Source organism: Schistocerca cancellata, chromosome 2 (genome assembly GCF_023864275.1).
Source record: "Schistocerca cancellata isolate TAMUIC-IGC-003103 chromosome 2, iqSchCanc2.1, whole genome shotgun sequence".
NCBI lineage: Eukaryota > Metazoa > Arthropoda > Insecta > Orthoptera > Acrididae > Schistocerca > Schistocerca cancellata.
This window is the reverse complement of record NC_064627.1, coordinates 463,136,050-463,162,478: the sequence shown is the minus strand read 5'-3', so window position 1 is coordinate 463,162,478 and position 26,429 is coordinate 463,136,050. Positions and strand designations below refer to the sequence as shown.

General features: G+C 37.6%; 1 protein-coding gene across 1 annotated transcript in view; it reads right to left on the bottom strand.

The window, feature by feature from the left end:
- LOC126161971 (serine-protein kinase ATM) overlaps positions 1-26,429 on the bottom strand; it is a 481,619-nt gene that overhangs the window by 285,760 nt on the left and 169,430 nt on the right. Inside the window, exons 13-17 of the mRNA XM_049918161.1 lie at positions 19,956-20,651; positions 12,279-12,526; positions 7,783-7,839; positions 6,084-6,179; positions 2,951-3,051 (exon numbers count right to left, since the gene is read on the bottom strand). Of these exons, the coding sequence (XP_049774118.1) occupies positions 2,951-3,051; positions 6,084-6,179; positions 7,783-7,839; positions 12,279-12,526; positions 19,956-20,651 (1,198 nt within the window). The remainder of the gene's footprint in view (positions 1-2,950; positions 3,052-6,083; positions 6,180-7,782; positions 7,840-12,278; positions 12,527-19,955; positions 20,652-26,429) is intronic.

Below are 26,429 nucleotides of genomic sequence, written 5' to 3'. Positions count from 1 at the left end.
TTATGCTGCAATTATCTATACTACTATATAAAGAGAAACTGAAGGTTAACATTGTTACCAAAAATCATGAAAATTTCTTGGCTAATTTACTTCAAATTTTTACATAATACTGTGATAAACATTCAGACAGACATAGGCCTCACATTTTTAAAATAAATATGGTACATAAAAACCTGTTATGGCTTGAAATATTAAGAGGTAGGAAATTAGAAATGTTTATTAACACTCAGACTCAGGTTGCGAGGGGAAAGATGGCTCTCTCTGGTGGCACCGGGGGGACCTGTCTAGGGACTTACGTTTCTTCTCCCCCTCATTCAGATGGATTCACTGAAGCGACAACACATTGATCAATGCCTTAAAGTTTTGCAGGGCACAGAGGGAGTACAGGCATCTGTAAGATATGGAACCAAAATAGTGTGGGAGACCTTGGGGCGCACAGATGGTGAATCTCATGGCCAAGTGGTGGCAGGAGTCTTCCAGCCTAGGAGGCACTGGGGAGAGGGCGCCCGGGAGGGAGCCCGATCACTGTCAGGTGCTGAAGAAGGGGAGCACTCCTTCAGCCAGGGAGGGGGAGCGGCTCCCGGGCGGGAGGTTGTGGCAACTGCAGGGGAGGGGGAGGGAGAGGGGACAGGGCTGGGATTAGGAAGAGGTAGGAGGGGAAAACGAAGTAACAGAGGCAAAAGTTAAAGACAGTGACACTGGATGAGTCTCTCATACTTTAGGTGAGTCTCAGCCTAAGATATACGATCCAGGCACTTGTAGTCTTGGATCTTCTTTTCTTTCTTGTAAGCCGGGCAGTCTGGTGAGTGAGGGGAGTGGCGGTCATGACAACTGACATACACAGGTGGCGGAACACAGGGGATTTCTTGGGTAGGGGTGGGGGTGTCCGGTCACCACACACAGGGTCTGCCATACGGCGGGAAGACATATGCTCTAAACACAATCACTGAAAGTACCTCGTGGGTGGTGGGACGTACAGCTTCACATCGCACATAATCTTGACCCTCACTGGGAGGAGTATATACTCCTCCAAAGCCGGAATGAAGGTGTCAGTATCGGTGCAATTGTCTTTGCAACCCTTCTGTACACGTCAAACAAAATGACTGCCGGGTCACTCCAGATTAGCCCAGAGTTCCTCATCAGTTTGCAGAATGAGGTCCCTCCGAAAAATCACTCCCTGGACCATATTCAGAGATTGGTGAGGAGTAATAGACACAGGGACATTACCAAGACAATCACAGGGATGAAGAGCTATGCATTGGGTGGCAGAAGAATCTTTGATCGAGAGGGAGCCTGACCGCATCTTATTAAGTAAGAGACTCCACTTCACCAAACTTGTCCTCAATATTCTGCACAAAACACAATGGCTTTGTGGTGGTGAATGTGTCCCCGTCTGTCCTAGTACAGACAGGTAAAGAGGAAAGTGTTTCATCCCGAGACGGCGAGCCTGGCCCTCCTCCCAGGGTGTAGCTAGGGAAGGGGAGGTTGCCACATCATATGAAGCAGCATTCAATGATTCTTCACCATCTGAAGAGACGACCATTTGAGAATGGCCAGATTTTTGCAGTTTGATATGCTTCATGCACCAAGCATCTGCCCTGATACCACCCACTCCGACCAGGGGCTCTCCCCATGGGTGCCATGCAGCCGTCTGGCACGGTGGCCATTGCCGGGAGTTCCAATGCTCTGAGAAGGCAAGCACCCACTCCTTGGCATACATGGGGAGGGAACAGCTCAGATACCAGAAGTGTGATCCCTGTGTTGTCAAGGGGTTCAGCCATATGGGTACGTAATAGCCCCATCACACGAGCTGGCTACACGTTCTAGTGACCTAACAGGATGAAAGGGGGCTACAGCGGGGAAGGTAAAGGGGAAGGAACGTGGGAGAGGAATCCACAGCCTAGATGCTAGAGAGGGAGTTCTTCCCTAGATGGCTCACACTAAAAGCAGAAAATATAGAAGTGGAGGTCAAACCTTAAGTGAGGACCTAAGCACCAAAAAGGATTAAAGAACAGGCAGAAGGAACAAAATTGCAAGCAGTACAGGGAACCAGATGGATAGCCAGGTTGATATAAATCAGAACACCGAGAGAGGGGAAGGAGGGGGATGCAACAGGGATTAAAACATTTCAGTGCACTTCTTCAACTTTCCATTCACAACTATCCATTTGCTTTTTTTTTCCAAGATAGACAGAATGTAGGTGTGATTTGTAACAAAATGATTCCGCACGTTTCTTTCCACCAAGGAACATTTAAACTACCATCAGTGTCAGTTCATCAAATCTTTCAGAACTGACTGATTTTCCCAGTACATTAAATTTCACTGAGAATTCCCCGTTTTTCTGACAAGTCGCCATACTGTGTACGCAACAATAAAATTAAGACACCATTTAAATCTACACTGAAACTTACAAAAGCCCATGCTAGAGGTTTAAGATATACACCAGATCATAATTCCTACCACAAATGGTGTTTTAATATGGATTCCAATACTATTTTAATTTTTATTTTTCTACATAGACATGAAGATGGAACGTAACACAAACTGCAACCAGTAATTACCAAAATCTGTACTAGTTATCTGACAGATGATAAATATATGCTACTGCTCTACATAATTTCCATTTATGAAAGTACACAATAATACCATTTTTTTACAGCTTAAATAGAAAATAAAGTTCTTATCTCTTCCTAAACTTCAAGCTAATTGATACCAATGTGTTAAGAGTTCACAATCATAAGAAAAATTCTGCGAGATAACTGGCACAGACAGTGACGAATGTGCTAAAACTTGTTTTATGGGAAGACATACTTTCATTCCTTTGCTGCAGTTTGGTTTTAAGTAGATTCCCACTACACACTTTGTTTCAGTGGAAGACATAAAGGTTGAGCTTTATTAACTGGTAGTGTACCTGTCATGATAAAATCAACTCTTAACTAATGAAACTCACCATGTAAAAGGTGGCAGCAGTATTTACGCCAATACCTGATACAAATAAACTGAGCAGTTTTGAAAGACAATTATCTTGACACTCTGAGAGAATCGTTCCACCTGTAAAATGCAGTCAGATAATTTCTCAGTAAAGTGAAAAGAAAATTAGGAAGAAACACACATACACAGACAGAAAATATCAGACACAAATGACAAAATGTGGAAAAGAGAGAGAGCATGTTGACAATAATCATCATACAACAACATAGGAAAAAGGTGACAGACAACCACTCAACAGAACATGAATGGTATGTGGCACATTAGCCCAATTCAAAAGTCGATCAAAATTACTCATTAATTGACATTTTATATGGTTCCTCCAATCAGAGCTCATAACGTAATATGCAGATTTTCGATGTGTCACAAAAAACACAAATTCACTTTACAAAGAGTGTAAAAACTTGATTTCTTTCTTTTGTTTTTGGTGTCAAATTAAAATTCAGAATATGCTGTTCGACATATCTTTCATTAGCTTTGGTAAATCAGCAGTGTGTTACTTAATTTTTTTTTATGAATATGCCGCAAAGGATAGTTTTGAAGTGGAAACAGAGTTTTACTGAACCAAAGTTATTTATCTGAAGTACCACAAAATTTAGAAGGCTGTTGTTTAGCAGGGCTTTTCTTTTGAGGTTCATTTGGTGAGTTCTGAGTGAACAATTGTGATTTTCAATGTTCTGTCATTTCATAACAGCACTGTATCATGCATAATACTTACCTGAAAATGAAAACAGTCAATTATTGATAAAACTGATTGTTTTAGTAATAATCTCTGTCTTTCATATTACCCTGTCTTCAACCTTTAAGCTCGCAGGTTTTCAAATCTCGTCCGATGCAATCCCCAACAATCTTTCCTTCTTATACCATACAGTAAATCTCCCCTGACCTGTGGTTCTGGGTGACTTGCCCAAAATCTGCCCCTTTTACTAGACCTCTCCAGTCCTTTTCCTTCACCCTTCTTCCTTCCTCTTCAAATCTTCTGCCTGAAAAAGGAGCCACTGGCTCCGAGAGCTTGCCAATTACAAGCATCTTTTACGTATGTGTTCTGCCGCCAATTGGTGAGTAGATTTTTTATCCATCAAATTTAATAATATGTACTTGTTTTTCCATAATGGAAAACAGTTCATTCTATCAGAACTATGACCAAGCTATATGAAACAACAAAAATAATCTAGAAACAATGAGAGGAGCTCTATGGGCAACACACTTGCTCTCCAAAAAAAACACTTTGTCTGATGTTGCTTTGGAGGTAATTTGGCAAATTCAGAGCTGTTGTAAAATGTATAGTGAACATGTTATTTGGTCACAGCTTCTGAAAACGTATTTGTTTGATACAAAAGTCTCAGCTTTAGAGTAGTTGATGGTAGCATCACATTTAATGATGGAAATAAATGAAACTCCTGCAAGAACTAGTAGTAAAAGTTGGTAAGAATACATTAACACTTATGAGGAGCTGTAGAAAAGTGAATAGTAAATAACAGAGCTACAAAGTAATTAAATATAACCCATGAGGAGAAGAAGATTGAATTTGAGCAGCACAAAAGATAATAGGACTACAATGTTTGGTCATTTCATTTGTATCGGGGAATTATATTTTTTATTATTTTTTTAACTGCTGCTTCCAGACCAAGTTTTTTTGGGTTAAATGACCCATTTTCTAGAAAACTGTACGAGTGAAACATTTCCTCAATACATTATTGTGACACTATGGATCTAGAATAATAACTACATTTGATATATCACCCTTGTAAGAAACCAAAATTTACCAAAAAAGGGGAAAAATTAACATTACAGAGTTTACTGTCAAGGAGAGGTGACTTCACAGTGACATAAGGGATGACTGAATGACCTCAGCAGGCCACTTTCAACAATAAATACATCACACCAATATGTGCACATTTAGCAGTTTCTATGCACATAAAAGTACTTCACAGCCAATGGCTTTGTCTTGTTTAATACACCAGTCCTCATTAGAGCACAGAAGTTAGTGTTTCAAGTGTGGCCAGTGCTTGTATGGGTTAATCCCCAGAAATGTCAAGTGATGTTGACAGCTTTCCCTTTGTTATTACAGCAAAGGAAAGGACGGGAGGTGGCTTACAGTTTCTGATCAGCAGTCACTGCAGTGATGTCCTGCATTAAATTCATAATTTCTCTCCAATGGCTCAAGAAGTGAGTGCTTGCAACACTGTTGATGTGGATCCATCCGTCGGATGGGGTTGTTAAGGTCAGTGGCCCCCTTGGTGCTATTCGAGACGACTAGGCTATACACTAGCACCGAGTTTAACCCTGTTCCTACCAGGTACACTTAACAGACAACTCACAAACTTTGTGAAGGAAAGCTGACTGTGGGCATAAAGTATAGGAAAAACCTTTCCAATTAGGCAGCTGAACATGCCCTTTGGGATCTCCCAGCCAATCATGCCAGACATTCATTTTAATACCAAGCAACTTTATGAGGTATCCTACTGTGCAGTGGTGACTGACAGACTGCGGAAATGGTCATTTCCTTCGTAGTATGCAACTCCTTGTGTGTGACTGCTTTAAAGATTGTAGGAAACCCACTGAAATATTGAAAGAATAATAGTATTTAAAAATGGAAAGAGTGACCAGAGATGATGAGAGAGGAAGAAAAATGTGCCACCAGACATTCTTCAGGACTATTTATATTTTGCAAATAAGCTTAACAGTGACAAAAGTAGTCTCTGAAATCTAGGAAAAAGTTAAAAGAGTCTTTATTTTTGTTTCTTCTACAGTAGAATTTCATGCTTAAAAAAAGGTCTAATTTAGCTTTCTTTATGATATAGTGATTCTGTTCTACCTTTGAATTGCGTGAATACTGAATTTTATCTTGTTATAATTTACCACATTTTTATGCTTAATGAGTGGGCATTATGCTCATTTATTTTCACTTTTTTCCCTCACTGAGCGTAGTTATGTTTTCTTAGTACATAAATGTTAATATACATGCAACAAAAATACTATCGGGACGCTATCGTGGTCGGGATATGAAAACAGAAAGATATGAAGAATCTATAAAATACAAAACAGAAGCACCATTTTCCTAATTCAGATTCTGTTGGTTTGCAACAACTTACCAGGGTAACAGCAATAAGACGACAACACTTTTACACAATGCAGCTGCACTTTCTCTGTCTCAGAGAATGTTTCTGTATCAAATAATGAAACAGAACCTGTAAAAAAGGTAATATTGCAATAAAAACAGGAAATGTCAAGACAAAATGAACTACACAAAAGTTACAGCAAAAACACATTATAAACTCAAAAACATATTTCATTATCATCTTCTTAACCTTGAGGAATTTCAGGGCTTTTTCAAAATCTTCAAACTAGGACATTTACATATCAACAAAGTTATTACCTATTATTACTTAATATTTTAAATAATAATGTTTATAAAAGTTTTTCATTAACCAGTTCTGTAAGTGAGGAACAGCAGGGTAGGGAGTTAGGAAATACTGTGATGATATGGGGACACGGAGCAGTGAAGGAAACCATAAGAAGAAATATTTTAGTTGCAAGGGGGTCAACAACCAAAATAAATATCTGAATGACAATAATCTGCTGCACTGATTGTTATTACCTGGACTTAAGATACCTTTTATTTTGTATTCTTATAACTGAGCTCTAATACTTACAAGTAGTATGTTCATTACAATTGATCTGAAAACAAAATATTTCAGGAAACATTTGGTGCCACGTTGTTAACCTTAAAGTCCGGCCCACCCAATGCATTGTAAGAGTGTATGATCAACAGAAATTTTCACTCTAACCCAAATATGTATCTATGGTGGGTTATACTATACTACTGGGAGGGGGGGCAGGGGGGAGAGGGGGAACCTTAGAAATATGAGAATGCAGGCTTTCTCGGTGAATTTTGATTATAAAATCTTTTCAGGTTGACAGCCGAGTCAATGCTTCATTCTCCGGCCAACGTTTCAGCAAGTTTCTTAAGGAATATGTCAAGTAAGAAACTTGCTGAAACGTTGCTAGAGAATGACGCACTGACTCAGCTGTCTACCCAAGAAGACTTTATCAACCTTAGAAATGTTCAGAATGTAACCATACATACAAAATAATTTGTGATGTGAATGTAAAATGACTCATCCCACATCATCATGATCTATAGTGCAAAACAATCCATGGAACATTGACCAACTAACATGACTACACTGAGGCTGATTTACACAACCCATATCATTTGACTCCCCAAAAACAGGATTGCTGAATTGCACAAGTGGAAACTCTACGCATTCCCAAAATTGTTCCAACTCAAACTCTGACAGTCTTTTGTGTGTGTGTGTGTGTGTGTGTGTGTGTGTGTGTGTGTGTGTGTATTTTAGCTCTCTCAAAAGTAGGGCTACAATTCAATTTATGACCATTTATTACATGCCTTTATATACTATCTCAAGTCCCTTAAAAAAATTACAAATATATAAAACAGAAAAATGAAGTGAAAATTAAGAAACATTGCTTCTTCAAAAAATAGTCAACATATGAATTCTACTTATTAATAATTACTAACTGGAGTTCTCAATTTAAGGCCAACCTGTGAAATATGAAACATAATGGGACGACGTCACAATATCAGTAATGAATATCTAAGAATGATTCCTGTGAGAGTATATCAAATTTGACAATAGAATAGCGTGTAACAATATAGATTACTTTGTACTTAATGAAAAACCAATGTTACAGAAATTTCAAGCTACCTAGCAGAATTCATGAATAGAGTGTTATTAACTGAAAGAACACACAGAAGAAGTGTAAGCTTACCATATGTTTGTTCACATCTTTTTGAAGTACGTTCAACAGCAAACTCATCTCTTTCATCTACAAGCAAAAACAAAAGTTTGTATCAATCATTAAAAAATGTGAAAAATATAGACTCAAAGAGACAAGAACTTTGGGGAAGAGAGCAAGGGCAGGGAGCAAGGGGGGGGGGGGGGGGGGGCAGGTAGGAGGAAAAAGAGGGAGGAAAGTGGGAGGATAGTTACTGTAATCCATTTATTTAGCTTACACATTGGAAAAGCTCTCTAACCATCATTACATAGAGATTTGATGTTAGTGAACTCCAAAAATGTATTAACATTATAACTGAGAAACTGGCTACACTGTTGTATTTTATGCATTACGAAGTCATGGTTAGCCATGGAGTTGAAGTGGCAGAAATTATACAATGATTTTGCAAAATTTAAAATTCAATCTGATTGAGAATCATCAAATAGTTGCAATTGGTTTTTGGGGATTAAATAGTCATACTTTCTGTCATGAATCCAAGCAATATATAAATTTTCTTAAAGCTGAAAGTTCATCTGGCACTTAACAACTTGTGCTCCTTAGAAAACTTGTTTATGTTAAGAAAACAAGAGAAGAGACTCTCCCCTGATCCTTCTGCCACAGTCAGCATACTTATGGGGTTATATCAGCAGTTGCATCCAAGATTGTACAAGAAAGTCTTCATGTGAAGGTGGTTCGCAATCAGTGTACATCAAATTATCCAGTTCCTGAACCGAAAAAAATCAGTATTTGGAATTATATAAACAGACAAGTGATTTAAAACTTTAATTCAAAGAGGCCAAAACTAATACTGAAGATTTTAACAGATGACAAAATATGGTTGCATCAATTAGACAGACATGAAATTGCAATCATGGGTCAAAATTTTAGCTAATGCTCAGGCATAAGTGCAGACAATAGAATTGTGTGCACTTCTTTACTATTACTGCATGTTTTGTGTGTGTGTGTGTGTGTGTGTGTGCGTGTGTGTGTGTGTGTGTGTGTGAGGGGGGGCAAGTGAGGCAAGTATTAATGAAATGTGCAGGGGATTGTATGGTATAAATGGATGTATCAGTGCACGTTTATTAATTCCAGTAACTTGTCCCTAACTGGATGCTGGAATTTGTCCAGCATTTATTGAGGTAATTATCTTCGAGGACATTCTATGTACTTAGTAGTGGTAAGATATATTAGAGTTTTCAAAGAACCTACAGATACAGCTACAGCCTACAACTGATAATGCTCCAGCTCAATGAACACATTGTGAAATATTTCACTAAGAATTATAACTGTGTCTGTCTGACAGGGAGTGATGAGATGTGAGAGAGGTGAAAAAGAGACTAGTGATATCTACATTTTGGAAGATCACCTACTGGGATTTTTTGTGATCTCTCAAAGACATTTCTTTCAGAAAAGCTCAAGTATTGTGGTGCAAGAGGGACAGAGCACACATTGTTTAGTTCATATTTAATTGGAAGAACGCAGAAGGTTGAAATTAACAGTACTGATAGTCTGCAAAAATCAGCAGAGTCCTCTAACTGGGGAGGTATCAAGAATGGTGTCCCACAGGGTTCACTCTTGGGTCTGTTATTGTCCTTAATACATATTAATGACTTGCCATTCTATATTCATGAAGATGCAAAGCTAGTTCTTTTTGATGATGATACAAGTATAGTAATCACACCCAACAAACAAGAATTACCTGAGGAAATTGTAAATAATGCCTTCCACAAAATTATTAAGTAGATTTCTGCAAATGGACTCTCACTACATTTTGAGAAAACACAGTATATACATTTCTGTACAGAGTATACAAAATTTCTGGGTGTGTACATTGATGAGAAATTGAATTATTTTGCACAAAAGTATATAATCAGACTAATAGTTCAAAGCCCCCCAAGATCACCTTGCAGACATTTATTTGAAGAATTTTGGATATTCATAGTACCTTCACAATACATATATCGCATATATTCACTTCCAAAATTTGTTATTAATAACCCATCACAATTCAGAAATAATAGCAAAGTGCATAGTTATAACACTAGAAGAAATGATTATTTTCAATGTTTTGGGTTAAATCTGACTTTGGCTCAGAAAGGGGTGAATTATGCTGCCACAGAAATCTTTGGTCATTTACCAAATAGCATTAAGAGTCTGACAGATAGCTAACCAGCATTTAAAAACAAATTAAAGGAATTTCTGAATGACAACTCCTTCTACTCAATAGATGAAGTTTAAGATACAAAGCAGTTAAGAAAAAAAGATTATATTGTGTAAAAGGAACTCATGTTAAACTGACACGCTCCACATAATTGCAAAATGTCATATTCATGATATATGGAACAAATATTAATGTAATGTAAAAACCTAAAATTCAATATATCATAAGCAGTGTCACTGCCAAATTTCGCTTCGAATACAACACAAAGAAATGTTTACAAGTTTTGTCATAAATTCTACAATACATGTATATGATACACCAATTCTGAATAACTGATCAAAGATCACCACAAACTGTTTAACTAAACCTCCAATAAAATGATTAAATACAATAATAATAAAATCTGGAATCATAATTTTGTTGTAAACACACACTAACTGAACTAATGTTAATCAATTTAAGGGTCACAAATAGCAAACAATTTCAACTCAATTTCCATCTCAGGTTAAGGAATTCCATCAATACTACTAAGTGTTTGCATCAAATTCTTGAATTTTTATCTCAGGATCAAAGAATTCCATTAATATTGCTCAGGGTATGCACAAAATTCTTTAAGTACATGACACTACTTGTGCTAGAGGTGCATAAAACATTATAATTGGCTACCAAATGTGATGGATTGATAGCTAACCATGAAAAGTGAAAATGAGTACAGAATATTAGTGCACAACACACACAAACTTTAGCACAGACACATGTTGAAACTAGATAATGAACACTGACATCGTCACAGAGCTCTATTATATTCTGAGAATGGGCATCCACTTACCAGGTTACTTCTAGATGACCAGCCCTTGGTAAAAAGGGTAAATGTAAAGAAGAGTTGATTGCTTTAAACCCAATTCTAGTTATGCCAACATTCACAATGCATGCTATACTGGTGGCATTTGATCTGTAGGTAGCTGATTTGATGTCTACAGAAGAAACAACTTTCATCTGCAGTATTTGGTCAGCAAAGAGGAGAGGCAGTTATATTCAGCTCCCCATCAACAGACTGTTCCCCCATATTTCGGTTAAATCTTAATTGCCTCCACTGAATGAAGGATTTTAACACTGTTGATGATGACCTATCTGTCAGTTGGATAATGAATATATTATGTGCCAACATCAGGTGCAGTTACAAATCTAGCGCATCAACCAAAAGCTGGAGAAAGGTAACACAAGTCACTTCTGATAGGACTTTGCAAACAGAGCAATCTGAGATATATCTCATTATCACCAGGCTCAGCACAAGTACTAGCGTTCAATCAGAGTTGAGTAATATAAAATATTCAGAGGTACTATTCAAATCTTCACAGATGTATAATGTATAAAATATAATAAACAATGTCACAAGAACAATATATAATGAAAGATACAAACATCAGTCTCTCAGCACGGGACCAACAGTATATTCACTGTAGATCACAGGCTGAATCCTGCAAGCAATGTTAGATGGCAGGTTTTGAATTTATTTCAAAACATAAAATAACATAATAGCAAGAATTATGAATGTAAGCATAATGAAAAATGACAGAAAATGCATTATTAATTTGCTTTAATAGGTAGTTAGGTGTCTAAGAAGATCATCTTTTTACTAACAGAATCATTTACAGTGAATGGAATGGTAAATGTTCATCTTTTAAACTAGATCCTAAAGCAATACATTCTGTAGATACACAAAAGATGTATAGTTTTTTTTTTTTTTTTACACATGGCAACCAAAAATAAAATAAACTACAAAGATAAATCTCTGTCTGCATATCAGTTCAACAGGAATCAGAGTAAATCTGAAACAAAGTGATATTTTATCTATGTATTACTGAAATATAATTATCATAATTATGAGGGAAGAAGAGATTGATAGCAGTGGTGATAAAACCATTACTGAATGCAACAAGTATGTCAATATTTTCATTGCATGATAAGAAGAAAAATGCACCTACATGGCAAGTTTTCTGCAGCAAATCTCATAAAGCAGTCAAGTAGCTTCAAAAAATTAACATGTCATTCTATAAGTGTGTTGCATTTCATTGTTTACTTCGAAAACACAGCTCTCATTTAGCCAATATAAATGATACATTTCTCTTATGAACAGAAATAGAAGCTTAAGGACAAGTGACTACACTACTGCCACTGAACTAGAAATGCAAGTATTTACCTTAAACTGAGAAACTAGCCTAAAGATTATGTAAGAATTTTTCCTATTCTAAAAATTTGCAATTATTTCTGTTTTCAATTAATTTAAAAAGTACTGTTACTAACAGCATTAAAAAGAAACTGAAATTACCATTATCCTCACCACGAACAGCCACTCCCCATAAATTTCTAGTAGTTAGAATACCATGGACGACAGTAAGGAAATTATTAGGGATGATGCACCTCATCTCTTTATGAACTGCTTGGTGATGTTGGAGTTCCATAATGTGACTTAAATTTTGCATAAATTTTGTTGCTACAGATGGTTCATGACAAAATATTTCTTTTGTGCAGTTGTCGTTCAGTTTTTCTATCAATATTTTAATTCTTCCAAAAAAGCTAAAAACACAGTAAAACAATATGAGTTCGTAATTAGTTTCCTTTTACAATAGTTTTAATATCAATATTTCAGAACAAATAATATTATAAATTTGCAGAATTTATTGTACAAAACCATTAACAAATTGGCTTGATGTTATCTCTGAACAAAGTTCTTAACAATACTGTACCCAACCAAAGAAATTATGAGAAAGAATTTCTGGCCAGTACTTTGTCCCGGAAGATGAAATGTGTGGCACTGCTGATAAGAAGATATAAAAGTAAATGTGATACACTCTGTAGCTTTTGGATGCAATAATACCTGCCTCAGGATGGAGAGGATATGTTGGGGAAAGTAGAAAGGGAAGAAATGTCACTCAGACCCCACAACAAGAGGGACCCACTTACAGTGAGACAAGTGTAGATGAAGATGAAAGGAGAGGCATCAGAAAGATTAGATAAGAGATGGTACACTGGCAAGCACTACACCAACTTCAGTCCAGAGGTAAGGACAGAGTGAAAAGTAAATAGAGATCTGGTGGAAGAGAAAAGACTGGTGCACTTAAGAAAAATATACTTACATTATTTTAAGGAGGAACAGTAAATAAATTAAAGGTGGCCGTACAGACTAATTAAAATGAAAACATTCAATATAACATGTGCAGTTTTTATTGGATACTAAGCTACAGCTGGTTACAGCCACGAGTTTTCATTTCATGTTTTGGTACTACAGTTGCTATTTATTTGTTTATTTACCAATTGTCATTTCTGTTTGGAATTTTCAAGTAAGGAAATTAAGACTGATTTTATATAAATGAATTTTTCAACTGTGATTGCTATTTGCTGGCCAAGTCTGCTGTTTAAGTGTAACATACAATTCTGCTGTTAAAGCATGCCACACATATTTATAAATGCTGAGTATGCTAATATATTATTTGTGTATAGCTTTTGTAATGCAAACACTTCTGATGATTTTAGAGAATACAGCAGACAATTTCCTAACCACAGACTCTCACATTCAATACTATTTGCTCATGTTTTCATTAAAGTGTGCAATGCTGGTGCAGAGGCCAGCAATTTTATTTCATCTGAATGGGCAGATCAACAGCATGTTAAATACTATTTACTGATGAAACCACTTTCGCTTGTGACAGTATCAGTAATACCCATAACTCACACTGATGGTCTGGCCAAAATTCACATGTTCTTGCGAGGACACATTTTCTAGAATGTTTTTTTTGTAAATACGTGATGTGGTATAAAAGACAATCAGTTGACTGAGCCTGTCATGTTACTGCATCGTTTTACAGGTCACATTTCTCTAGGATTTCTGGAAGATGAGCTTCCATCATTATTGGATGTGGTTCCTTTCACTGCAAGGATGGGCATATTCTCCCTTCACGAAGTGGTTCCTGCACATTCTAGTTGTTTGGTGACCCATCATCTAATCCTAAGATTCTCCAAAAGATGAATAAGCAGTAATTGGTCACATTTCTTGGCCAACTAGGTTGCCACGTCTTACCCTTTTATATTTTTACCTGGAGGATGGTTGAAAGATAAAGCTTCCACAGAAAAAGTAAAAACAAGAGATGAACTGATCATTCAGCTTTGGAATAGTGCTGTCTTCATAAAAGAATATCAACATGACCTGATTCTCGGGGGAAGAGAGAGGGGTAGAGTGGGGAACTCTATAAAGGAAAAGCTGGTTACTCAGGCCCAAGGATGAGGGTGCTCCACCTGTAGAGGGGACGAGGGGAGGTGGTGGTGATGGGGGAGGGGGGGGGGGTGCACATACATAAAATATGTAATGAATAGGGTGGATGTGTGTGTGTGCAACGTGTTAACAGATATTGTGTTCAGGATGGTCTCAGTATGCAAGGTGATGGAGAGAAAGTTCCCAACTCTGTAGTTCAGGAAAACTAGTAACAGGTGGAAGAAGCCAAGTAGCCTGTGTAGTGTAGCACATTCTACTCTACACCATCTTTGACAAATGGGTATTGGATCTATCTCTATTGATGGACAATTCTTCTATACCCATTCATACACTCAGCCAGTCTAGTGGTGGTCTGAGTCTATATAAAGCATTATGCAGTGGGCAGAAGTTGATAAAAAATATGTCACGTCACAAGTTGTTCTACCTTTGACATTTGCAGGATTTACCAAATGGTGGGATTGCGGCAGGTGGTAATGTGTTGATGCACAGGACAGGTTTTACAGAGGGAACGACTGCATGTGCCTTAGGATAGGGATAATGGTTTGAGAATGTCACATGATTTGATTATGATATTCAGGTTAGGTGAGCAATGGGAGGTGACAGAGGATGGTGTTGGGAGGGTATCAGGGAAAGCGGATCTTGTTTCAGCAGTTCATTTGGGAAAATTAGGGCTTTGGCAGAGTAAAATGTTGAGGCACTGAACACAACAGTGGTATTAGGTGACAAAAGAATGCTTCTGAATTGTTTCTAGAATACTGAAGTTACAGTATAAGATGATATTCAGTAGACTACTTTGACCACTGAATGCTGATTCACAACAGACATCAATGGAATGGAACAGAATGGCAGGCAACATCACTGTCATATGGTGATGTGTCCACACTACGTTCAACACCACATCACTTAGACCAGTACCAAATGGTGAAAATGAGGTGGTGAGATGCCATCCATGATACAAAATTTAGGATTATAGTATAAGTATTAAGGAACTAACAATCATAAGGCTTAGTAATGGCCAAAAGCAAGTTCATAATGGAACTCCTTCATAAGAAGTTTTAAGTGCAACTGATGAGGTACGAACAGCAGGAAAAGTGTTGTCTACGTATTTCAAAACATCAATATTTATTTGCCAGTGAAAATTAACTCATACAAACACATCAAACAATTTTTAAAAGAAAGTACATAGATTATGTTAACCTTATTCATTGTGATTTTTTACTCCTATTCAAGTACAAAAGTATTGGGACATTCAAGGTCTGTATGGTACTGAGTGACAAGAAGGTTCTTCAATGTATTTTGGAAATGGGAGCTGTATTAGTTAGAAGGTGAGAGGCGGATAATGTTCTGGAGATATGTTTTGTGAACAAAATCTGTGGAGTAATTGCAGAAGAGGAGAGCCTAGGACAGATGGTTGGTTTAGGGGTTTGGAGATACAGTGATACGGCAGATACATCTGCTGTGGGTGACTAGTTTGTAGGAGAGGGACTGTTTGATGAGGAAAGGTATTGTTGCTGTCGAAGTGTAGGTATTGTTGTTTACTGGTTGATTTTATATAGGCTGAGGTTTAGATCAGAAATTCAGTGAAGTGGAAGTCAGTGTCCAGGAAAGTGGCTCTGGATTTGGAAAATGGCTCACATGAATCTGAGCTAGGAAAAGGAGCCAAGTTGTTACAGGAAACAGAGAAGTCCTTCAGCATCAAGTCCAGATGACAAAAATGTCATTGATAAATCTGTACCAAGCCTGCGGGATCAGTTTCTGGATCTTGAGAAGTGCCTCTTCCTTGAAGCCCAGCATAAGGTTTGAACGGGATAGGGCCACCCTGAATCACACAGAAGTCTCGCTGTTTTGTTAGCAGACCTGGCTGTCAAAGGTGAGTTATGAGTAAGGACTAAGGTGGCTAGGGTGACAATAAACGAACTTTTAGGAGGACTTGTTAGATGGCCCTTTGGAGAACTTCTTCCTTGGACTGAAAGAACTTGTGTATATGGGATACTTGTGTAAAGTGAGGTCACACTGATGGTGACAAGGGTGGTTCCATGTGGGAGAGGTGTTGGAATGGATTTGAGATGTTCCAGGAAGTGATTGGTGGCATCTTTTATATAGGGTGGGAGGCTTTGTGTGATGGGTTGGAGGTGATGGTCAACCAAGGCTGAGACGTGTTTAGTGGGGAGTTAAAAGACTGCTAACGCTTTGTGATCAGGATGCTTGTATTTATGTATTTTGGGAAGATGGTAAAAAGTAGTGGTGTGTGGATCAGGAGTAGTATGAAGTTCTATGGGAGCAGCTGTGAGTTCCCATTGAGAGGGGGAGCAAGGATTTTCAGGATTTTCTCCAGCTCAGTAAGGATGAAAGGATGAAAGGAATGGAACCATCAGGAACAATTTTGTATACTGAGGTGTCCAAGAACTTACAATGTCCCACTGCTACATATTCATCAGGGTCAAGTACTACAGCAGCTGAGTCCTTATCCAAAGAGATGATGATGATGATGATGACAGCACAATTTGCCTTCACGTCACAGGTAACTTGGTACTCAGCTCAAGTAATATTTGGGGTTTTGTTGATATTTTTCGGGTGGGAGTGAGACTAATACTGGAAGCAAGAAATTGCTGAAATGCCTCACGAGGATAGTTTCAAAGAAAAGAATATCCCTTTGGAATTTGGGTTGGGTCTGTTCTAGACACAATCCAGTCCTTGCTCTTGAGAGGCTGCTCTTGTCTTGGAAAATATTTTATTTAATCAATTTCAGATTAAGGAAAGGCAAACCTACGTTTCTAGCATTTGTAGACTTAGAGAAAGCTTTTTACAATGCTGACTGGAATACTCTCTTTCAAATTCTAAAGGTGGCAGAGGTAAAATACAGGAAGCGAAAGGCTATTTACAATTTGTACAGAAACCAGATGGCAGTTATAAGAGTCGAGGGACATGAAAGGGAAGCAGTGGTTGGAAAGGGAGTAAGAGAGGGTTGTAGCCTCTCCCCGATGTTATTCAATCAGTACATTGAGCAAGCAGTGAAGGAAACAAAGAAAAATTCGGAGCAGGTATTAAAATCCATGGAGAAGAAATAAAAACTTTGAGGTTCGCCGATGACATTGTAATTCTGTCAGAGACAGCAAAGGACTTAGAACAGCAGCTGAACGGAATGGACAGTGTCTTGAAAGGAGGATATAAGATGAACATCAACAAAAGCAAAACGAGGATAATGTAATGTAGTCGAATTGAGTCGGGTGATGCTGAGGGAATTAGATTAGGAAATGAGACACTTAAAGTAGTAAACGAGTTTTGTTATTTGGGGAACAAAATAACTGATGATGGTTGAAGTAGAGAGGATATAAAATGTAGACTGGCTATGGCAAGGAAAGCGTTTCTGAAGAAGAGAAATTTGTTAACATCAAGTATAGATTTAAGTGTCAGGAAGTCATTTCTGAAAGTATTTGTATGGAGTGTAGCCAGGTATGGAAGTGAAACATGGACGATAAATAGTTTGGACAAGAAGAGAATAGAAGCTTTTGAAATATGGTGCTACAGAAGAATTATCAAGATTAGATGGGTAGATCACATAACAAATGAGGAGGTATTGAATAGAATTGGGGAGAAGAGGAGTTTGTGGCACAACTTGACTAGAAGAAGGGATCAGTTGGTAGGACATGTTCTGAGGCATCAAGGGATCACCAATTTAGTACTGGAGGACAGCGTGGAGGGTAAAAATCGTAGAGGGAGACCATGAGATGACTACACTAAACAGATACAGAAGGATGTAGGTTTCAGTAGGTACTGGGAGATGATGAAGCTTACACAGGATAGAGTAGCATAGAGAGCTGCATCAAACCAGTCTCAGGACTGAAAACTGCAACAACAACATGGGACTCGTGGCTAAACAGAGAAACTTTTATGGTGATTTGGTACCACAAGGGGATCTTGTGCTCCACTGGTTATTATTTAGTATTGGGTGGTGTAGCGATATTTCCAGTTGTGGTTTTGGATGACTGTGAGGAGATCATTGCTAGGGCAGTGTAACTGAATTTGGGATAGGGTGTACTCATCTAATATTGTTAAGAGCTCAAAATGAGAAAACTGTGTATCTTCTGTACACATAGCACCCCCTTCCTCTACACTTAACTAAGTATCACTCACTTAACTGAGCCGAAGTAGTGCTTGTCATTTTTTCCTTGTAAACCTTTAAAACTGGTGACAGGTGTTGCGCGCAGCCTCTAAAAAAGGACACAAAATTACAGTTTAACTTTCCAAAATGATGAGATTATTATAGACGGAGCATAAATTTTCAGCGAATGAGAATGAGGGAAGAAATCTGTTATGTTCTTTTCGAGTGAACCATCCTAATCTTTGCCTGAAATGACTTAGGAGTACCATGGAACACTTGTACCAGCATGGACAAATGGGGGTGTGAACTCCAGTCCTCCAACATCCAAGTGCCTTAACCATAGTGCCACTTCCCTCAGTTCATATTTTCACAAACCATACAACCAGTTAGGATGCTCTGATAAACTTAAGGACTAACATTAACAATGGGTTACTACAGTGGAATTGTCAAGGTGAAAGCAACAAGCTGGACGCAAAGGCAGTCTCATAAAATTTTGAAAATTGAATGCAACTGACAGCAACATAAGCAGGACAGAATTTAATTTTCTACAAATGTCATTTCAGATTAAATACAAGTTCAGCTGGTCAAGGAAGGGGCAAGAATTTACCAGCATCCAGTCTGAAGGGATACCATCCTAGCTCTTCCTGCTTCCCCAAATGCAAGTTGGGAATGTTAAGTATAGCATTATCTAATTCGTTTCACGCGCGCGCGCGCGCGCACGCACGCACGCACACACACACATGCACACACGCACACACACGCACACACACGCACAATTTCGATCATATACTTTTACACTAACAGATTTACATGTAGAAACAAGAGTATCAGAGTTACAATTTGTTGTAATGCTCAAAAGGAAGGTGTAGTCGGTCTTATTTACCAGTGCAGGCACCAACAGTGTCCCAAACATTGACTATTAGAGTAGTTGGCAATCCTATCAAGTCCTGCAGATCCCAATGATTAACAAACCATTTATTTGTATGACGCATATTGGAAGGAAGGAAAATAATTGTTTATCTGCCTTCTTAGGTGACTGATCAATGTAGATGGCTGCCATTTGGGGGGTTCAAGTTGGATTCCTGGTGCGGTCAAGGATTTTTCCTTGGTAGGAGGGCTGCCACAGGGTACACTCAGCCTCATTATGTCAACTGAGGAGCTACTAGTAGCTCCATAGCATGGGAAGTTGGCAAAATGGCCAGGAGAGTAGTATGCTGACCCCTCCATAATGCATCTATAGGACATGGCAAAACAGAGGATGAGATGGCAGCCAGTTGACATACCTGAGGTCTACAAGACCTGAACAGGGAGCTCCTTTAAAATTGTTTAGCATCCAGCTGATGCATCATAAGCACCAATTGTGGAAGGATGAGAAAATAAACCAATCACTTTCTTTACGGAGGAAACATATCAGCATTTGCCTTAAGCAGTTTGCAGACACGACACAAAACTATCTGACTGGCCAGAAGGGAACTGAACTGCCACCCTCTCAAATGTGTTCCAGTGTGCTGAACACTTCCTCATCTCACATGATGTGTGTGCTGCATTACTGAGCCTCATTTATTTTTTAAGATTTTCAAGATACACAATTAAAACTGAATAAATTAATATTTTTACAACCATTATAATCTTACCTTGGCACTTTATCAACTGGTATGGTATTGAATCTAATCATCCAGGACCAGAGTTCCAATAGAAGTTCACAATGAGAAAATATATTTGTTATTTGTTTCAATCTCTCTTCTTCAGAAACAGTTACCACATCTTCCAGCAATTGCTGACAGTTCCTCTCAAGTGCTTCTTCCAATGTTCTTAATGCTTCTTCATCCACTGATGCTCGAAAAGAACTTGATGTAGCATAACTAAATCCATGTCCTGCTATTTTATGAATAGGTTTGCAAATACTGGATTCAAAGGATGTTATACAATAGTTCTCCTCTATCTGAAATAGCTCTTCTGAAAATGATGTTATTTGTTCCCTACTGGGCTCACATTTAACACTTTCTGCACTGGGTTTGAAACAGATCAGAGCTAAAACATTGGCTAGCAAAGACGGTGAAAAAACTTCAATTTCTTTATGTTCAGGAAGCAACCAGGTAATTAAAGAATTACGGACAGCATGTGGTCTTCGGCTGATGACTATTTTTTCAGGAAGCCTTATATGGTTGCAAATGACAATAAGTGTTTTAAGGGCTGTGTCTGACTGTCTCAGTGTTCCCTTAACATACAGTTCCAGAACATCTAGAAGACTACCTGAGACTTTATCATAAGATATCATCTCCTGCAGAAGATAATGGCTTTCTTGTTCATTTTGATTCAGTCCAATCATCCTGAAACACAGGTAAATCAATCATCTTGAAACACAGTCATGGGTAAATTTAACATTTGATTACTATATTCTGATATCTTCTTATAAATAAATCTTGAAACTTTCTGGTAATGTTTCAAACATCGAAACAATGACACTTTTCAACTATACACATCTTAAATATGCAGTCATTAATTGCATTAGTGACTAGTAACTTGCTAGAGAGAGAGAGAGAGAGAGAGAGAGAGAGAGAGAGAGAGAGAGAGAGCACTGTCTGGGTTTTAGCTTGTCACTAGACTACAAATGTAAGAATACTGTGTTTAGCTAATTATGATATAATCGAAGGGGGTACAGCAATTTTATTCACAACAGACACAAATATAAAGAGTTAATTTAATTTTCTGCCTGTAAATGATCAGTGATAACTTACTACAGCCTGTATATTTATATGTACATATAATCAGATCTAATAACTAACAAGAGCAAGAAAAATTTTTTTATTTCCCAAGTGACCCTCGTATATGGCCAGTTGCTAGATCTGTAAGGTGCACTGAAAGCTGAATTTGTCTTGTGTGTGTGTGTGTGTGTGTGTGTGTGTGTGTGTGTGTGTGTTATATACATAGGCCCAAACTCTTTGCCTTTACAAATGTCTGCTTGTGTCTATGTATGTGTGGATGGATGTGTGTGTGTGTGTGTGCGAGTGTATACCTGTCCTTTTTTCCCCCTAAGGTAAGTCTTTCCGCTCCCGGGATTGGAATGACTCCTTACCCTCTCCCTTAAAACCCATATCCTTTTGTCTTTCCATCTCCTTCCCTCTTTCCTGACGAGGCAACCGTTGGTTGCGAAAGCTAGAATTTTGTGTGTATGTTTGTGTTTGTTTGTGTGTCTATCGACCTGCCAGTGCTTTTGTTTGGTAAGTCTCATCATCTTTCCTTTTAAATATATTTTTCCCACGTGGAATGTTTCCCTCTATTACATTCATATATATATATATATATATATATATATATATATATAAAGAAAGATGATGAGACTTACCAAACAAAAGCGCTGGCAGGTCGATAGACACACAAACAAACACAAACATACACACATTTGTTTGGTAAGTCTCATCATCTTTCTTTTTAAATATAAGTGTGTATGTTTGTGTGTCTATCAACCTGCCAGCGCTTTTGTTTGGTAAGTCTCATCATCTTTCTTTTTAAATATATTTTTCCCACGTGGAATGTTTCCCTCTATATATATATATATATATATATATATATATAGTTATAATAGAAGGAAACATTCCATGAAGGAAAAATATATCTAAAAACAAAGATGATGTGACTTACCAAATGAAAGTGCTGGCAGGTCGACAGACACACAAACGAACACAAACATACACACAAAATTCAAGCTTTCGCAACAAACTGTTGCCTCATCAGGAAAGAGGGAAGGAGAGCGAAAGACGAAAGGATGTGGGTTTTAAGGGAGAGGGTAAGGAGTCATTCCAGTCCCGGGAGCGGAAAGACTTACCTTAGGGGGAAAAAAGGACGGGTACACATTCGCACACACACACACATCCATCCACACATATACAGACACAAGCAGACATATTAAAAGACCTTTTAATATGTCTGCTTGTGTCTGCATATGTGTGGATGGATGTGTGTGTGTGTGCGAATGTGTACCCGTCCTTTTTTCCCCCTAAGGTAAGTCTTTCCGCTCCCGGGACTGGAATGACTCCTTACCCTCTCCCTTAAAACCCACATCCTTTCGTCTTTCGCTCTCCTTCCCTCTTTCCTGATGAGGCAACAGTTTGTTGCGAAAGCTTGAATTTTGTGTGTATGTTTGTGTTCGTTTGTGTGTCTGTCGACCTGCCAGCACTTTCATTTGGTAAGTCACATCATCTTTGTTTTTATATATATATATATATATATATATATATATATATATATATATATATATATATATATATATATATATATATATATATATATCACACACACACGAGACAAATTCAGCTTTCAGTGCACCTTACAGATCTAGCAACTGGCCATATACGAGGGTCACTTGGGAAGTAAAAAAATTTTTTTTCTACAGAAATTTTTATTTGAAGTAATTAAATGAAACTATATTTTACATGTAACTGATACCCAAGGTACTTTTCTGCACAGACACTATTCAAATTTAGGCACTTTGTCATACTATTTTATCAGTTTTTCTATACCTTCTGCATACTCAGTTGCCACCCAGTTGCTGTACTCCATAGCTTTGTCCACTCAAAATGTCTTTCAGTTTGGGGAATAAGTGTTAATTGCTTGGGGGTTAAGTTCAGACTGCATGTCAGGCATTGAAACCTTTCGCACTGAAACAAGTCCTGTGTCACTTCTGCTGTATGCAGACGTCCATTATTGTGAAGAAGATGAACGACATCACTAATTTGCATTCTGTAACACTTATTTTTAATGATGCAGCAAAGTCGTTGAAGCGTCTGACAGTACACTGCTGCAGTCCACTAACTGTGAAATGCATATCTTCTTGGATTTTTGTTTCAATCCTCATTCTGAGTCCGTCAGTCACCACTGAGGTCTGGCCCAAGCTATCTTCATGATGAACATTTTTCCATCCACCATTAAACACGGTATCACTTCTGAACTGAAGCTTAGTTCATCACATTACTGTAAGACTCAATTATCTGCCTATAAATTTCAGTGGGTCAGACTCCTTGTACATTTAAAAAGCAGGTAACACTGAGCATCTCACACTTGTTGGGATTGACAATTCCATCTCACATCATAAAATCTTTCTTTGTCTGTAATCATTTTTCATACTGTTTCTTTCTTGATCTTGATTTGCAGTCCAGTTTGTTTTTCAGTTCCTTTACTTTGTTCATTATGTTTCTTAAACCCTCTGTTGTAAATTGTAGTTCCTTCATGTCTTCTTTTACTTCCGTAATCCATCTACTGTTGCTCTTTCTGTGCCATAATTTCTCTATTAGTTTTGTCTCCTGATTGTCCTTATTGTGAGGTCTTTTATGTTTAAGTATTTTCTGTGATATATTGTGATTTTGACAATTTATTTATGTAACTAGATCAAGTAGATTTTTCTTTGAGGTTGTACATTATGATTTCTCCAAAACATTTTAATTTCCCTACAATTTTGATTTCCTGGTCTTCTACTGCAATTTTGTAGACAAATGATGGGTCAGTTAACATAATTTCTATTTCTTCAAAGTATATCTCACACCAATTTTCTGTGCTATTTACTGTAGAGTTTAACTTGGTGTCATGTTTTCTAAAGGTTGCTGACAGGAGAGCGAGGTCATCAGCAAATCCCATGTGGTTAAAATTTAACATGTTTGGTTCAGATACTCTAACACAATACAAAAAACATGTACATACCACCAGTGTTCATTGTATTCAATGTACTTCAAACTTACATGTTTTACAGAATAATATAAATAGATAACTATTTCCATGGACTAATACAATATTGGCTTACTCTCTGGACACAGTGATTGGTCAAAATTACTCATAAGCAATGGAATCTATGATGCAAAAGTAATATTTCCAACAACAGACTGTTATGATTAACAGACAGAAACTGTGGTCTGTGAAACCTACAAAAGCATGGAAATTTATTTTTAACTGAATTGCTGTAATCAAATTTTCCTTGCATATTTATTTCAACCTAAAAATAATCACACGCTCAATACTCTTACAGCTGGGGTAAACATTTTGTGATATTACTTCTGGATATGAAAAGGTTATGCTTTTAGAAATTGATTTATTATCTTGGCACATGCAAGGGGGTTTCAACAAAGTTTCTTGCAACAGAATCTACTTAATGATCAGTACCTGAATTCACTACTCATTTTCTACACACTCAGTGAAAACTGAGTTGATCACAATTTACAGTGCAATACAAGGCAATTCCACCCCCCACCCAAATTTCAAAATTTTATATTCATTTTCACAACTTTCTAGCATATATATAAACTTCACCTGAAGTTAGTATGGAAAAAATAAATGTGTATACATGCCTAATTTTCTCATATTAACTGTTTACACACAATATACTACGTTAAAGGACAGCACCTAAGGCATACAAAGCTGTGTGAGAAATGAGAATCACCCAAGTCAATACAGTAAATATTGCAGAAAATAAGTGGAGGTAACAAATTAAGCAAGCACAGCATAAGATCAACTCTCATTACAACTAAAGTTCATCCTGGAACTTGAATTTCTAAGATTAAGTACACAATGAACTTGGATAGACAGTGATTTGGACAGTGCAGTGGAAAGTATAGAAAACTGATCCCTCCTGCAAGCAATACCACAAATGTACCCACTGAATCACCAATGACATTCCTATGAAGACGAAACTTGATGCAAAGGGCCATCCAGATTAAGTACACCTAGTTAATAAAGAGCCTCATCTGCCTTTTCCCAGACTGAGATTATTTACCTAAACATTAAACTGAAAATCTTTGAAAGTTTAACAGTGGTACATTATGTGGACAACAAAGTGTAAAAACAGCTATTTCCTTGCAAATACATTAGTTTGCAATCCAGTTCCAAATGGGCTCGATTGTAACTTGTCCCGCTTTCACCTCAGCACCATATCATTGGCCCTGCGTAACTAGTCCATCAACATGTCAAGGGTAAGTCTGAACTTGAGATGAGACACAAATAAGTCAGCATGGTTATTCCTTTCTTGTCACTGACAAGAGTATCATAAAAAAATATTCTCCAGTGGAAGGAGTTTAATATTAGTATTTATATTTGCCATTTAAGACAAAATAATATCATTTGAGATGGAAGCCTATTCCAAGTGCTTGAAGACAACATTTACACCACTTCTTTCAAGTGGTGTAACAAAACATCTTTTTTTCTTTAAGATATGACAGATTAGCTCAGGGAGTAATAGATACAGTTACACTCACTGCACAGCCTACATTCGAGAATGTTATACATACACCAAATAACAAGTTTATTGTGTTGCAAGTTTTCGCAGCAGCTGTATAAAATTACAGTAGTTCAAAAGAAAAATATCTTTCGCATATTGCAATTAAAGTTTTTTTACTTATATTGGGTGCACAAGATAAATAAAAAACTTAAAGGCGCTGCATCAAAAAGGCCTAGTTTGTATCAACTTTGATTAGATTTTAAGTTCATTATCAATGGAAATTCCCTCACCAATACTTATCCTAATTATCACCACATAAAATTACTAATGAAACTAAACAGCAGTGACTATTTCTCCAAAATATATCAGTTCAATGCGTACTTGCAACTGCTCTTACAAAAGATCTCACAACACGCCAATGTAAAAACTTCCTGCTGTTGCATCTACTACAATATTGCCCCCTCATGCCAACACCCAACAGAGAAACACTGGTTTCCATTGGTACTGAATGTTCAGGAAAGTGTCCTGAATATCCTGAACCATTCTCCCTGTTAGGTACAGCTTAAATACTGATTTATAACCTTAAAATCAGCCACTTCTAATGCAACAAGGGACTTTCGTGACTGGATCCCAAACAGTTTTGTTATATGCTATTTCTGAACAGCCACTGAAAAAGTAGATCAGTGACTTTATGCTAACGTTCACTAATGACAGAACCTCCAGAACATACCTAACCATGAGGAATTGTAGACTTGCTGGTAGCGGTGACTCCCCAGCCTCTTCATACAGACAGAGTATTGGACTGGTTCAGCAGGCACAATTAGTCAGCCTAATATCCTCATTGTAGGCCTCATCTGAAATCCTCGATAAGGGAGCACCTCATCAGGTGACTAAGTGGAAGGGTCTC